At 47.6% G+C, this 14,121-nt stretch overlaps 1 protein-coding gene across 7 annotated transcripts in view; it reads right to left on the bottom strand.

The window, feature by feature from the left end:
* NHSL1 (NHS like 1) overlaps positions 1-14,121 on the bottom strand; it is a 466,661-nt gene that overhangs the window by 262,372 nt on the left and 190,168 nt on the right. For 2 of the 7 annotated variants that reach the window (XM_086927532.1, XM_086927528.1), the window contains exon 1: positions 961-1,476. The exons of 4 other annotated variants lie outside the window; for them this stretch is intronic. In XM_086927532.1, the coding sequence (XP_086783658.1) occupies positions 961-1,162 (202 nt within the window). In that variant the 5' untranslated portion in view covers positions 1,163-1,476. Of the gene's footprint in view, positions 1-960; positions 1,477-14,121 lie in introns of those variants that run through there. One more of the 7 variants, XM_086927529.1, reaches the window with a different exon arrangement.

Genomic DNA, 14,121 nt, shown 5'->3' on the forward strand with positions numbered 1-14,121 from the left:
ATACCACCTGCATACAGGTGGCAACAAAACCACGCACACCCCTTGCCTAAAGACCAACTCCGCTCAAGCCCTCTGTGTCCCTGACAGGACCACACTTGCACCTGCATCACACCTGCAGCAAGTTTCTGTAACAAACACTTTTAATTCGTTAGGTCAATCCACGACACGCCTTCAGCTCTTGAGACGCAAGTCATATACTTTGTTTACCGGAGCCAGTGCCTACGAGGCAGCACGCGCTGTATTTTTTTTATTTTATTTTAAGGCACGGGTGTCTCCTGGGAGTAAACCCATGACAAGTCTCCGAGGACCACTAACCTCGCATCACTGGGAGAAACAAGCCTGCAAGCGCCCGCTCACCGCTCGGCAGGGTCTGCGCGCTGCACAAAGGGGCCGCACCTCCTTTTGTGCGAGCAGCTCGCTGAAGCCCCTCGCCCCTCCTAGACTGGAACTCTTTATTACCAATAACGGAGGCAGGAGTGAGGAAATATCATGCCCAATAAACACCTCACTTCAGGTACACATAACAAGAGGCTCGGCTGTCAAATGCAGGGCAACGAAAGTTTACGTGTTTTGGCAATTTTCATTAACAAGTTTACTGCATCACGCCAGTGTACACAACACTACACATGCAACCGATATTCATTTAGGCAAATTTAAAGGGGGGGGGTAAGGGTGGGCACGACCCTGTAACTGCAACTTGAAAATACATCTCTGCAACTAGTGCTCAACTCACTGAGCTACCACGCAAACGTGAATCATTGCCTTCAACTACTTGAATAAAGAGTTAATTATCACGAAATTAAGTGTGGCTGGGTGGACTGGGGTAGACCCTGGCACACCCCGGCCTCCCCTGGAGCGCTCGTGAGCTTTGACAATGACCGCGCTGTCCCTTCCCTTGCATCCAGGCTACAAGTGTTTGCTGAGGAATGCCCACCCCTCCCATAGACATGAAAGGGTCACCTCGGTGGCTTCCAGCCCGGTAGGTCCAGCGCTCGTCGTCCTCCTCCTCCGGACCGCCCTTGGAGGCGAGCGCCCCGTCGCTGCGGAAGAGCCGCTTGGTCTGCCGGCTCAGGGACGAGAAGTTCAGCCAGCTGACGGCGCGGGACAGGGAGCCCGGGTGGCCCCGGGGCCGGGGGGAGCCCGAGGAGCTGTCCTTCTTCATCCTCTCCGGGCTGGCCCCTCAGAGCACCCACCGCGTGCCCGTCCCGGTGCCAGCCGTGCCCGGCGCCTCATGCTCCCCGGGCCGCCCTTACAGGAGTACCCCGGATCCACCGACCACAGCCGGGCACACAATCCGTGCGAACGCGTGCACACATTATTCAGACCCGCACAACATGCTCCAGTGGGCACTTAGGGACCCTCCTCGCACGTGCACCGCCTCCCTCGCGCTGGCAGTGGACTCCCGTCCTCCACAGAAGCCTCCGAGCCTCCTCCTGCCATGTGGAGACTGTGCGCACCCGCAGCTGCCCATCACCAGCCTCCCTCACCACAAGGTAAACCAGCGCGCCTCAGCCAATCCCTAGCCGAGGCGCGCGCGCGCAGTCCGCAGTCGGGCACCGATGGGGTGCCAGCCCTCCACCTGCCCAGGAAAGGGACTGAATAAACTGTTCACAGGGATGCAGGCAACTCCACCCGCTCCCCCTTTCATCCTCGACGCACTAGATAACGAGCACCAAACAGGAATCAAAAAGTGTGCTCGGTAATCAACCTGCTCCCCCTTTCACCTCAAGTGCACCCCTTTCAACAGGGAAGCAACTTCAAACCAGGATCACTAGGTGCGCAAGTAACTCCACGCCTGCACTGCTTCGGACAGAGAAGGGATCGGGGGTGTACCAAGGGTGCAATGGGTCCTGGTGCAAGCAAGGTCTGTTGTCCCCATCCGCCGGTTTTGTAGTACACAAAAAAGACAAAATTGAGGTGAAGTGGCCCCTCGCGCACCCGGCTCCAGGTGCCACTACATCTGCTACAGCGCTTTTTACTCCTGACGACTTTAAATACAAATCGACAGCCGGTGTCCAAGCACCCCTCCTGCTCAGCCTTTCACCTGTGTCACACATGCTTCCAACAGACATAAATCACACGGAACTGTAAAGAGATGGTCCCAGAAATTGCACCTGCTCCTCCTTTCACCCGCCCCATTCATATCAACAAGGAAGAAGCAAGAACTATACACAGGAATCGCAGTAAGGTGAGCCAGCAACCCCGCCCTCTTCCCCTTTCACCTCCGCTAGACTACTGTCAACAGGGAAGAGGCGATAAACAGGAATCACGTCACCAAAGTGTATCAGCACACTTGTCTGTGAGGTGTGGCCTGACCCAGACCTTGGCCAGCCAGAGTCCCCTGGCAATAAAGTTAAGACTGTGGTTATCAAGAAACATAAATGCGAAACACAGGCAGCGCCTCCCCCACACGCTTGGCGCTGGGGCGCAAAGGCCTTTGAAACGGACACCGTCGAACAAACACAGGCCTGTTGGTGCGTCTTTGTGTGCATGTACACAGGGCTGTGGAGTACACAACGCCCCGGGCGAGGACAAAGGGAGGTCTCTACCGTCAGCCGCCGTTGTCAGGCTAACTAGGCGACGAGGTTTAAAGGCCTAACCAGGAAGCCATGAGCTCAGACCGCGATCAGATTACCCTCTCTAGCAGCCAGGCGACCTCTGACCCCTCGGAGCGAGCCACAACGGGCGCACCAACTGTCATCCCGTCTAAATAATTTAATAGGCTGGGGAGTACATGCCAATCTCCCAGTGAGTGAGGTAATGTGCGCCCTCGGAGGCCTTGGGTTGGCACTGGCAGGCCGCAGAGGTAAACAGAGCGCGGCCTGCCAGCCTGGTGCCCAGGACAACCGAGCCACGAGAGGGGAGGCACCTGGAGACGATCTCTGGGCACAGGCAGGCCACAAACTGCAATGCACCCCGGGGAAGAACTAAAGTCACCTTTAACAACGGAATGCATTCTGGGAGTTGTCGTTTCCTGTCACTTACAACTGAACAATTTGGACTAATATTCCAGAAAACAATGATGGGTAAAAGAAAAACTCGGTACTGGTTATGATGTCACCAAGTCATTTGGGGACTTCAGAGTGAACTCAGGGTGTGCTGGCCTCACCCCCTGACCATTGGGCAGCCGTTTGCTGAAGATGTTAAAAGCAGCCCGTTATCCGTGCCACCTCCTGTCTGGGGCACATGGGAGTCCGTTACCTGCCCGCCATTTTTACTAGTCCCAGGGTCCAACTGGGAGGTGAATTTTTGCAAAACTGTTGCACATGGTCTGCCTCAAAATTCGGAGACGGTTAAAACGGCACAGGGAGTTAATGCACCCGCTGAAGGGTACTTGCATGCAAGCTGCGGGTCATAATTATTAAAATGATTCCGTGCGCAGTCCGCGTGCCAGGTGGCTGCATCCCGCTGTGCAGGGGTCCAAGCGGATATGGGCAGCTCGCGGCGCAGTCTGAGAGTTCAGCGGGGAGGTAGGTGGGGGGTGTCGAGAGTATGTGTGTGTGTGAGGGGGGAGGGGGGTTAATTGACTATTAAGCGGATTGGGCAGGTTATTGAACGATGGTCTGTCTGACCGCTAAGTACAACCCCATCATGAGATCTGAGCCGCGCAAGCTGTTGTAGAGGAACCCACACATAGGGGGCGCTCATACAGCCTGTGCATAACAAATACACCATGTACTGCTCGTGGGATCATGTTGAAGTTAATGGCTTGAGCAGGAAGGTTCCAGCTATGTTGAAATTAGCTACGGAACGTGTGTGAAACGTTTGTTTTGTGTGTTTAAAATGTGTGTTGTTTAGAGCATGTTTCGGTGTGTGAAGTGTGTTCGTGTACACCTGTATATTGAATGTCTACCTTTCGCGTGTGTACTGTATGTGCGTCGTTTTGCCTGTGCACGTCTGAATGTGACATGCCTCGTTTGTTAGTTTGATATATCCACGTGTGAGTGCATATGTGCTTATGCGAGGCATCTATCTCGCGTGTGTATGTAATTCCTGTGTATGTAATATGTGCGAGATGCATGCGTGTCCCTGGGTGAATGTGTAACATTGACTGCTCTGAAAAAACTGATACTCTGTATGTCCTTGACACATGGTGCTTCAAAGTACCTCTGTTTCCTCTCTGCACAATAATGGTAAAGGAGTATATGGTATTGGAGTGGAGAAGCTCTCACACTTAAACACAGACACTCACTGCCCCAGAGAAGATTCCAAGGGCACTTATAGTTTGTTTGTTCACCCCGCGCTTCTTATTAAAATCGTGGTTACAGCAGCACCCCACTCTGAAAATGGTTCATGTTGCAATGATGGCATTTTGGAGTCGGTGACGACTGGGGCAGAGACGGGGAGTCTCAGACGAGGGTACAAGGGCCCAGGGCCTGCCTAGGCCAGATGGAAAGGGTAGCTAGTCACCCAGGTCTGTAGCCAGTCAGCACTCATCTCCCCAGATGCATGAAGGTTATGGTAAAAGAGGTACAGTGACTCCTTTAAGAACTTTCAAGCTGCTTTTCCCATTAACCCCCTCTCAACCACACCTGCAATTATCAGTAGCGAACAGGCTGGCTCAGTGAGCTGAACAAATGCGGTGATCTGGAGGGAGGGAGCTAAAATCATGGCCAGGCGGACTCCGCCTTTCATGAGCTCGAGGAAGGCTAACTGTGTAATAATATCAGCTATGTAAAGCGCTTAGAAATAGCGGAGGTATTAAGTGCCACAGAAACAATTTACAATTTTTAGCCTCGCTACTTGATGGCTTAGAGAAATACTGAACATCATATTTAAAGACCGAAAGCCCACAGCAGTCTGTTGAAAATGTACCAACCCACCAGTGTTTGCTTTCGTACTGTGACCATAACAATCAACCGAGGTTTAGATCTTTGGCTGGGGTAAATGGTCCCTAACTCCAAGAGCCATCTGAATACCATCCCTGGTGCTCCGCAGCGGCACTCGGGGTATGCTGCGAAGGGGCAACCCAAAAGGATTCCTCCATCACTTGCTCGAGGGATACACCCCTCAACCCTTTCAGTATTGGGAGTTGTCTTACGGCAGTGTATGGGGTGAGACCTTCCACGTCATTTTAAAGTGAACTTCAGTACTTGCAACCTTTTTCCGCTCATCCAGACCTGAGGCCCCCCTAGGGAGCTAGACGAGAGAAAGTGTGTATGTGTGTGTGTGTATGTGTGTATGTATGTATATGAATGTATATGAATGTATTTTTAAGAGGGAAAGAAAAACAACACAGGTCATTTTTTGCTTTTTTTACTGGTAGAGTGCACGTATCACCTGGGTGGGTATCTTCGGCTGTGAGGAGGGCTTGCTGGCCTACCTGGGGACAATTGGAAGAGCCATGTTTTCAGTTTCTCCTGGAATTCTGGGAGTGAGCTGGCGGTCTAAAGTGGGAGGGGAGTTCACTCCAGACTTTAGGATGCCTCCTCTAATCTCGACACAGCAGCATCCCCTTAAGATTCACCTGAATGTGAAGAGGGTGAGAGGACTATTTTTCAATGAAAGAAGGGTAGTGGGGGGAATCAAATTGTGTTTAGCCCAGGGAGCTAGCATAGCAAAGGCCAGCCCTGCCTGAAGTACACATCTGCGTTCCAAGAGAAGACAAAAAGCAGCCACAACCCAGCCGTAAAGAGCATAGAACCCTTGCTTGAATTCAGAAAACCGAAGAACCTTTCCATGGCAAGAAGTGCTTTCATAGACATCTGGAGCGGTGTTCGGGTCATTACCATTGTAGTCCTAGCAAGACCAAACACCTGACTCACAGTGCTCTCAAGGCCAAGAACGGAAGAGCACAATGAAGTCTTTCTTCTAGTGCATTTGTGCTGCCCCCATGAACGGTGACTCTTCCTGTCGAACATGTTGACTTGTACCAAAATTGCTTGTGTCGTTATTAATGTGGGGACCAAGCTCTCACCTGATAATTCTTTGGCCTTGGTACCAGGAGGCTGTTGTGTCTACTTCGACTCTACTAGGGTGTGCAGTGGTCCAGCATCTGGCCAGCCCTAGTATTCCCTGGATCCTAAAGGTCTTGTGAGCCCTCTGGTCCTATGAATCGTGGTGCTTGTGACACTTCTTTAATGCCTCTGGTCCTATGCGCAATGCGCAATGGGTTCTTGATCAACGGAGCGGTTCTGGTATAGTTGTGCGGCATGGTTTTATGGGACTGTGAAAGACTGTGTCTCCGGTACAGCTAAAGGTGCGGAGACACAGTCTTTCACAGTCCCATAAAACCATGCCGCACAACTATACCAGAACCGCTCCGTTGATCAAGAACCCTGCTTAAAAGCTTAAATGGACTGTAAATAAATACATCGTAAATCATACGTTCTTATATAGCGCCTTTCACCGTAAGGTCTCAAGGCGCTTGCTTTGGGAACCCATCCTGGCTTTTCCCTGCGAGATAACCCCTACTGGGCATCCCATCGCGGTGGGGCCGTAGTGGAGTTTAAGCAAGCTATTGCCCAGAGTTGCAGAGTGTGGACCCATGATTTGAGTAGGCACCGAGGCGAGAATTATCGAGTCCGTGGACATTTTGAGCTCAAGGCCCTGCCGCGTCAGGGATTGAACCCTGGTCCCGGGTCTGACCTCTGCGTCCAAGTCTGCCTCCTCTAACCGGTGAGCCACACTGTAACTTCGAATGTTAGGTCTACAAACATCAGACAAACATCACCCTGATTTTACTGCGTTAATTATTTTTTTTTTATGTTTATTAACACGTTTTTTTCTTTTCAAGGAATGACCTTAACTTTATCCCGACCCATCCTGCACATCACCTCCCATGAACTGAGCCCTGGCTGATTGACTAAGCTACCCCCGATGCTTTCGGGATGCAACCTTCCATCACAGGCCCAGTATCCTGCATCCTGGTCCTCAGGGCACCGGAGCCATCTCACAGTTGATACCGCTAGGTGGTCTCTGACATTTCGGTGGTCTGGGGACAAGCTTACCACATACGTTTTCAGGGTGTGTGTTATTTCGGAGCTGCTTGTGTGGCCTCGGTTTAGCCCGGTTTCATGCAGGCAGGGTGGAAAAGAGCCGTTTCGTGCCATCTATTTCAATTCTAGCTCAAAGACTATCTTAGGCGGCTTCTATAACATTGTAGTCTCTATAAATACAGGGGCAGACTTCCTGTAGCTACCGAATAAATACACAAAACAGGTCTTGAATCATTTACATTTTCTAAACCCCCCACAAGGAGGATGAAGGCAGAAAGGCCCCACCAAGGGCACAGATCTCTGTCCAGCGCTGCAGCTTCCTACGTGTGCCTTGGAACCGGGATGTGGCTGTGTTCAACCAAATCCTAAACACCCTATAATTTCTGTTCTGATGGAACAAAACTGCAGCGCTGTAGACACATGTTCACCACCTGCCAGCAGGCAAGATGCCCGTCCGGGCGGCGGAGCGGTCTCGTGCAGCTGGATGAGCTGTCTGCGCGTGCGCGAGCGGAAGTCAAGAGTTCACACCCTATCATTGTGGTGGTGCGTCTCTGCCTTCCAAAAATTGAGGCGCCTTTGTGCTCTTCCAATAACAGAACAAGCATTTGCGATGCAATAGGTGTCGCATTTGCGAGAGTTTAAGCTGTTGGCATTGTAAATGACAGTGCCTTTTATTTATGTTTTGAAAACCAACATATATATATATAAAAGGCATTGTCATTTACAATGACAATCGCTCAAACTCTTGCAAATGCGAGACCTCACTCCAAGCACACTGAAAGGGAGGGGGAGCGGGAGGGAAATGCTGCAGCGAGGGAGGCTCGTGTGCTAAAGGGCGGAGCTCAGCTGTGAAAGCAGCGCCAAGAAAGTGAATACGATGCCAGGTGAAAAGAAAGGGTCACAACCGCCATTATTGTGCAAGTGTGGCATGGGACGCTTTCACCCAAAAAAGCATTTGTTTGTGAACTTCACAAACATTTTTTTTTGTAAAAGCACCCCATGCCGTGCTTTCACTTTAATGGTGGCCGTGCCCCTTACTTTAGCCTCAGCTCGCTGTTTTGAGCTTGATAATGAGCTGAATACGGCGAGCAGCATCTAAAGAAAGCAGCACGGCCACCATTAAAGCGAAAGCGTGGCATGGTGCACTGTAAACAAAAAATATTAAATAGGCAAGCCCGCATAAAGAAAGGCATGCGGAAATAAAAGACAAGCAAACGCTATTCTAAAAGCGTGCCACGCTGCTAAAAAAATTAATAATTAACATAGATTTCAAGGTGCATTTTTGCCACCATTGATAATATAAATGTATAAATGTAAAAGCGGGTGCCGTGTGAAAACTTAAAGAGTGGCAACCAGGGGACCAATCGGGCAACCATTTAGGAAAACATATCAAGTCTGTAATGGGAGAAAATCGTTAAAGAAAATAGTGCTCACAGACTGTAAATAAACATACTGTGTAACAACACAAGTAAAAGGGCCAGTCCGCCCGTGTAAGGAGGAGCTACTAAGCCTATTCATGAATCAAAAGCAACCATTTAGAAAGGACACTAACAGGAGCCAATTGAAAAGATTGGTGGAAAATTGGCAGAGCTACAAGTCCATACCGGAATACAGCATGCCTCGCAGAGCAGCGCATGCGCTGCCCAGGCTCGACCTAAAATTCACACGGGTGGTTTCAGCAGGGGTCTGGGCGTGGGCAGGGGTTTCCCTCTGAATGAAAAACAGGGTACTCTCCGCCAATTCCCCAATGGTTTTATTTCAGGGCTTTCTTGAAACAGTATCACAACTGTGGCCTATTATGGCAGTCATTACAATCACTTGAAGTGCGCTCTTGTTCCTTCCTGGTAATCCCATCTCTCCCTCTGTATTCGGATGCTGCTCTCGCTTTTCCAGATCCCCATGTGGAAGTGTCAGGAGACCCCTCTCAGTGGACCCTTGGGAGAACAGAAGGTAGGTATTAGATTCTGGAAGTTGTAAGTGTGATCTCCACATAAAATTGATTTTGTTTGCCAGGATTAATATCCGTTTTCTTTCAGCTCATAATATGAGGACCAGAGACAATTCCGTTTGCAGCAAGGTATCTTTATTTTTTATCAAACAACAAGGACAGCCGACACGTGTTTCGCCCCTCTTGGCGATTTGCGCCGGGGCTTTTTCAAGGCTAAGTGGATTAAGTCACATCCAAGGTTCCTGTTTCATGATTGGTACATTGTTCATATAAAAATAAAGTTCTTCAATAAAAACATTTCTTTTCAGGCTAATGCCTCCGTGTCTACGATCTTCCCGGAAGGACCTGACGCAGGGATCGCCATGCCGGGAAGATCGTAGACACGGAGGCATTAGCCTGAAAAGAAATGTTTTTATTGAAGAACTTTATTTTTATATGAACAATGTACCAATCATGAAACAGGAACCTTGGATGTGACTTAATCCACTTAGCCTTGAAAAAGCCCCGGCGCAAATCGCCAAGAGGGGCGAAACACGTGTCAGGCGGAAGGACCTGACGCAGGGATCGCCATGCCGGGAAGATCGTAGACACGGAGGCATTAGCCTGAAAAGAAATGTTTTTATTGAAGAACTTTATTTTTATATGAACAATGTACCAATCATGAAACAGGAACCTTGGATGTGACTTAATCCACTTAGCCTTGAAAAAGCCCCGGCGCAAATCGCCAAGAGGGGCGAAACACGTGTCGGCTGTCCTTGTTGTTTGATAAAAAATAAAGATACCTTGCTGCAAACGGAATTGTCTCTGGTCCTCATATTATGAGCTGAAAGAAAACGGATATTAATCCTGGCAAACAAAATCAATTTTATGTGGAGATCACACTTACAACTTCCAGAATCTGTTTCCCCAAACCTGAAGCCCAAGAGGTCCAGAGCTTCGAGTGTGTCTCCATCCACCAACTAACCTCACTTATCTAAGTGTTGTTTAAAGCCTAGAAATCCTTGGGCCTCTGCTACCTTATCCAGAAGGTAGGTATTAGCCAGAAAATTGAAATAAAATGAATAATTACAATTTTTTTTCCTGTTTTCTTCGTGATCTTTTCTTCTATTTTTTCTCCATGTGTCGTTAATTCTCTCCCCAAATTGCCTCCTATTAATTTGATATCCATGTAAGTCAGACCTAAAATAAAATTGTGTGTGGGTGGGCTAAACATATTTTTACTGTTTTCTCCCTACCACAAGATTACAAACAATAGGGCTGAGCTATAAATCCTACTTCTGTTTTCCTTTAATATGTTTTGAGTGTTCGAATATTGAACCCGTGGAGTCCTTGGTCATCCACAGTACCATAGGTATGAAACAATCCCCGCTTCATAGGACATGTTGACCAGTGGGAGGGGGTTTTGGGGGATAGGAACATTTTCCTCCGGCCCTACTCCTTGAAGAGGTCTTGCGATGTCACATTGGCAATTCTGTCAGCTTGTCTCACATGGCGAGTCACTGTCACTGTAGCCTGCACCATGGAACAAGCCATGCCTACGTTGCCAAGCCACAGTTGCACCCGATTGGCTGTGTAAAGTGAGACTGTAGAAGACTTCAAACCATGAACCACATGCCTAAAACCAAACAATCGCCTGTGTCACTACCAGCTTCAATAGGGCATCAGTGGTGACTCAGTGATGGCAAGGTCTCCTAATTGTCTGCTGACCTGTCTGTGTCGCCTTCTGTGTGTCAAGCAGCACTGTGAGGCTGAGGAGAGCAGCTCTTAACTCACCCTGGACAACCTGCCCTGCTGAAAGTATCACTGACAGCCACTTTATTTATAACAGATATACAGAGTTTTACATGAAAAAGTATATTTGGTTTTTACACATTAGCATCTTAGAGTACATCACTGCACTGAAAACGCTTTATTAGAATTAGTGAACCAAACCTTTCTGCTGTGACAATTTTATTTTTTACTCAAAAGGCAAGGCAGCTGTCTTGTTTCTCCTATCTAAGCCTATATTTTTATTGATGGACCGAAATAATGGTATATTAAACCATTCAAAAGAGTGATTGTTGTAAAGTGTACATCTTTAACTGAATTACTACAAGGTGCACTCGAATGTGATTAAATACCTTTATTTTTCTAAACTGTTGTGGAGTCAGTTTGTGGTGTTTTTACTGTGTTACTGTGAGTTTTGGTACAAATACTTTACACATTGCCTCTGATAAGCCTGACGTCTTGTGCCAAGCTACCAAGGGGGTGAGCAGAGGTTATCTAAAGAGTGTTTCCTCCTTACCCTGACTAGAAGCAAGGGTCCCTATTTGGACAGTGGTACCTACCTCTGCCAACTAGAGACCCCCAGTTCTAACACCAGGTTTTTGACATTTTTCTGAAGGTTAGCAAGGACTGACATGATCTGATTCCTAGCGGAAGTGAGTTCCAAAGTTTTGCAGTGGCGACGATAAATCGCTTACCGCCCCATGAAGCAGTTTTGGTGCGAGGTACCTTCACTTTTATTACTAGTAAAGCCAACCCCAACCACTACGCTAACTTTTAAATCCTGAATTTGTACATTTACAGGACAAACACTCTTAAAATATAATGCTTACCAGTATGGATGACATGTGACTCCTACACCTTTTAGTCCTCACCGTCTTATGTAACATTGTCTATATACTGATTTACACACATATGACTCATTGTGTCTGTATAAATGTGTGATGTAACGTGCTCGAACACCTTTCATTGGTATGAGTAGCACTAGAAAATGAATGAAATATGTGAGAGTAGGGCTACGGACACATGAAGGGCACCATTTCAGGGTGGCAGTGAGTGAATCTGTGGAGAAGGAGGTACTCTTGGGGGCGCCGACAAAGATTGTCACACTGTCGCGCTGAAGCCGGCCCTTCAAGTTATTCAAGTGCATTCAGAATATCTTTTGCCTTTTATAAGGTGGTTCAACAGCAGTGGAAACACCCCTCTTCACAGAAGAGTTACACCCTGGGCAGTAACAGTGCAAGCTCCCCTCCTTCAGACGGCAGGCTAGGGTAGGATGGGATCAGCACAAGCTTTTCCCACTTGAGGACAGGCACAAATCAGGCAACTGCAGTGCAAGATTTACTTCCTCATAGAACAGGGTCAGTAGTAAAGCAAGCTTCCCACAGTCATTCCAAACAATACATGCAATCTTTAGTTCCCCACAGAACAGATCCAGCAGGGCAGATTAGTCCATTGTATCATTTCTCAGACATGACAGTTAAAGCATGAGTGATATGTAAGTCGCAGAGTGATCTTCAGAGTGGGTGCTTAAGCCACTGAGATGAATGTACAGGTGGATGAGTTAGTGAAAATGCGAGTTCAGGCACCATTCTCACTCAGGTGGTATTACAAGTCAGTATCCTGAAGGTTCTGCTTCTGTCACTTGGAAACCTGCTTCTAGGTTTGACTCTTTGGCGTTCCATGTATTGATTAGTAACCAATAACTATTATTTAGAACAACCTCACCACCAGCCTAAGTCATTTTGCGCTACATTGGTATCAATTGCCAAGCTCTTCAAATGGGTTTTGAGTCTGCACGCACCAGGCTCTGAGCAATCTCAGCCTCGGTGCTGCACCTGTTCGAAAAGTTGAGGGCCACAAGTGTGAGGACGTGTCCTCTTTCAGGAACTAACCAGGAATGAAAAAAAAACATATACTTAAACAGCTTGAAAAGTTTCACATCCTCCTAATTGGATAACAGGTGTTTTAAGAAATCTTGAGATTTTTAATGTTTTTTTCATACTGATAATGATCCTTGCACTGTCTCTAGAGTTTGAGAGTCGCTTGAAGGGGGCTAGTACCACTTGGACTTTTTTATGCTGTGTTTTTTCAATTTACTCCTTCGACCATGGCAATGTTCGGCCACGGAACAACTTCAGGAGCAGGAATGGTACCTTCCCTTTGATTGGACACAACGCAAAGTCTTCCTGTTTTTGGGATTGTAGAACTTTGCCCCATGTTCCCGTTTCCTTTGAGGTTCATGAAGGAGCAGTCGTCGAACCCAGGCTCCCCAGTCACACCTGAGAGGTGTCTGTCTAGGGCTTTAAGTGGGATGAAAAAACTGGGGGGTCTCTCAAGGGGGCGAGGCTTATGTAATTAAGGGCGTGGCTTAAAAACACAATCTAAAAAATCTGTGCTTAGCATAGTGTGCCGCCCGACTGGTATTTTGTTGTTTCTGTCTTTAAATCCAAATATATGATACAATAAGTAACATCATACTTACAACAAAGCAGGACTATTGGCTTTGTCAATGGTTGTTAGTTGCATAAGATAAATAAGCAGCAACTGCGTTTTGTATATAATATTGAAAAAGCTTCCACATAAAGACCTGGTGACACCAAGACAATGTTGCTTCTCCTTAGTTCTGAAAAGAGAAGAGAAATCCAGAGAGAAAAGGACTCTCTTTAAAGGATTTCTCTTCCCCTATAACGCTCGAAAAATGAAGGACCGCCTGCGCCAGGGCACAAAACAGAGCCCGATAGAGACCCGTTTCGAGGCCGGTGCTCAGACCCGGTGAGACCCGGCCTACTTAAAGCCCTGCGTCTGACAGACATTTGCTTGTGACAGCCCGTAACAGGCTTGAGACATGTCACTTTGGAATGTGACATTTTCCTTTGCCCGCTGGCTTTTTAAACACAATTTTTATAATAAAGGTTTTATTTAAAGTCAAGTAGTATCTTCGGACCCACGTCTGTTGGCACAAAAAATGAGTAACTGATGTCAGTGCTCACAGAGCATCACTTCTGCAGCGAACGATGTTGATGCAAAGCTGCGCGACTCCACCTACTGGAGCACAGAGGTAGTGCTTCAAAAGCTTCATAATCCAGTCTGACACCAGGGGAATATTCAAAAGGTGCGGAATCTTCAGTTAGAAGTATCTATCAGAAACTTGTATTTTTTCTATTTGTTGTCAGCCTTAAAAAAGCGAGTGTGTCACACAAAGTGCTGGCTGAGCTCTTTCGATTAAAAGGCAAATATGAATTCATAAATCTCGTGAGTTTCTGATTTTGAGACTGAGTTTGTTTAATGAATTTGCAAGAACTTATAACATTTTAAGTTTATGATGTTGAACTTAAATTGATATGTCTGACGATCAGAATATTTTTCATTGCAACAGCAAGAAGTGTCCATTTGTTAAAGCTACAAGCAGCACCTAGAGGCCAGGCAGACACTGACCGGTCCAATTGTTCGGATAATCAGGACATTTTG

The sequence above is a fragment of the Lissotriton vulgaris genome, chromosome 6, assembly GCF_964263255.1.
Source record: "Lissotriton vulgaris chromosome 6, aLisVul1.2, whole genome shotgun sequence".
Lineage (NCBI taxonomy): Eukaryota > Metazoa > Chordata > Amphibia > Caudata > Salamandridae > Lissotriton > Lissotriton vulgaris.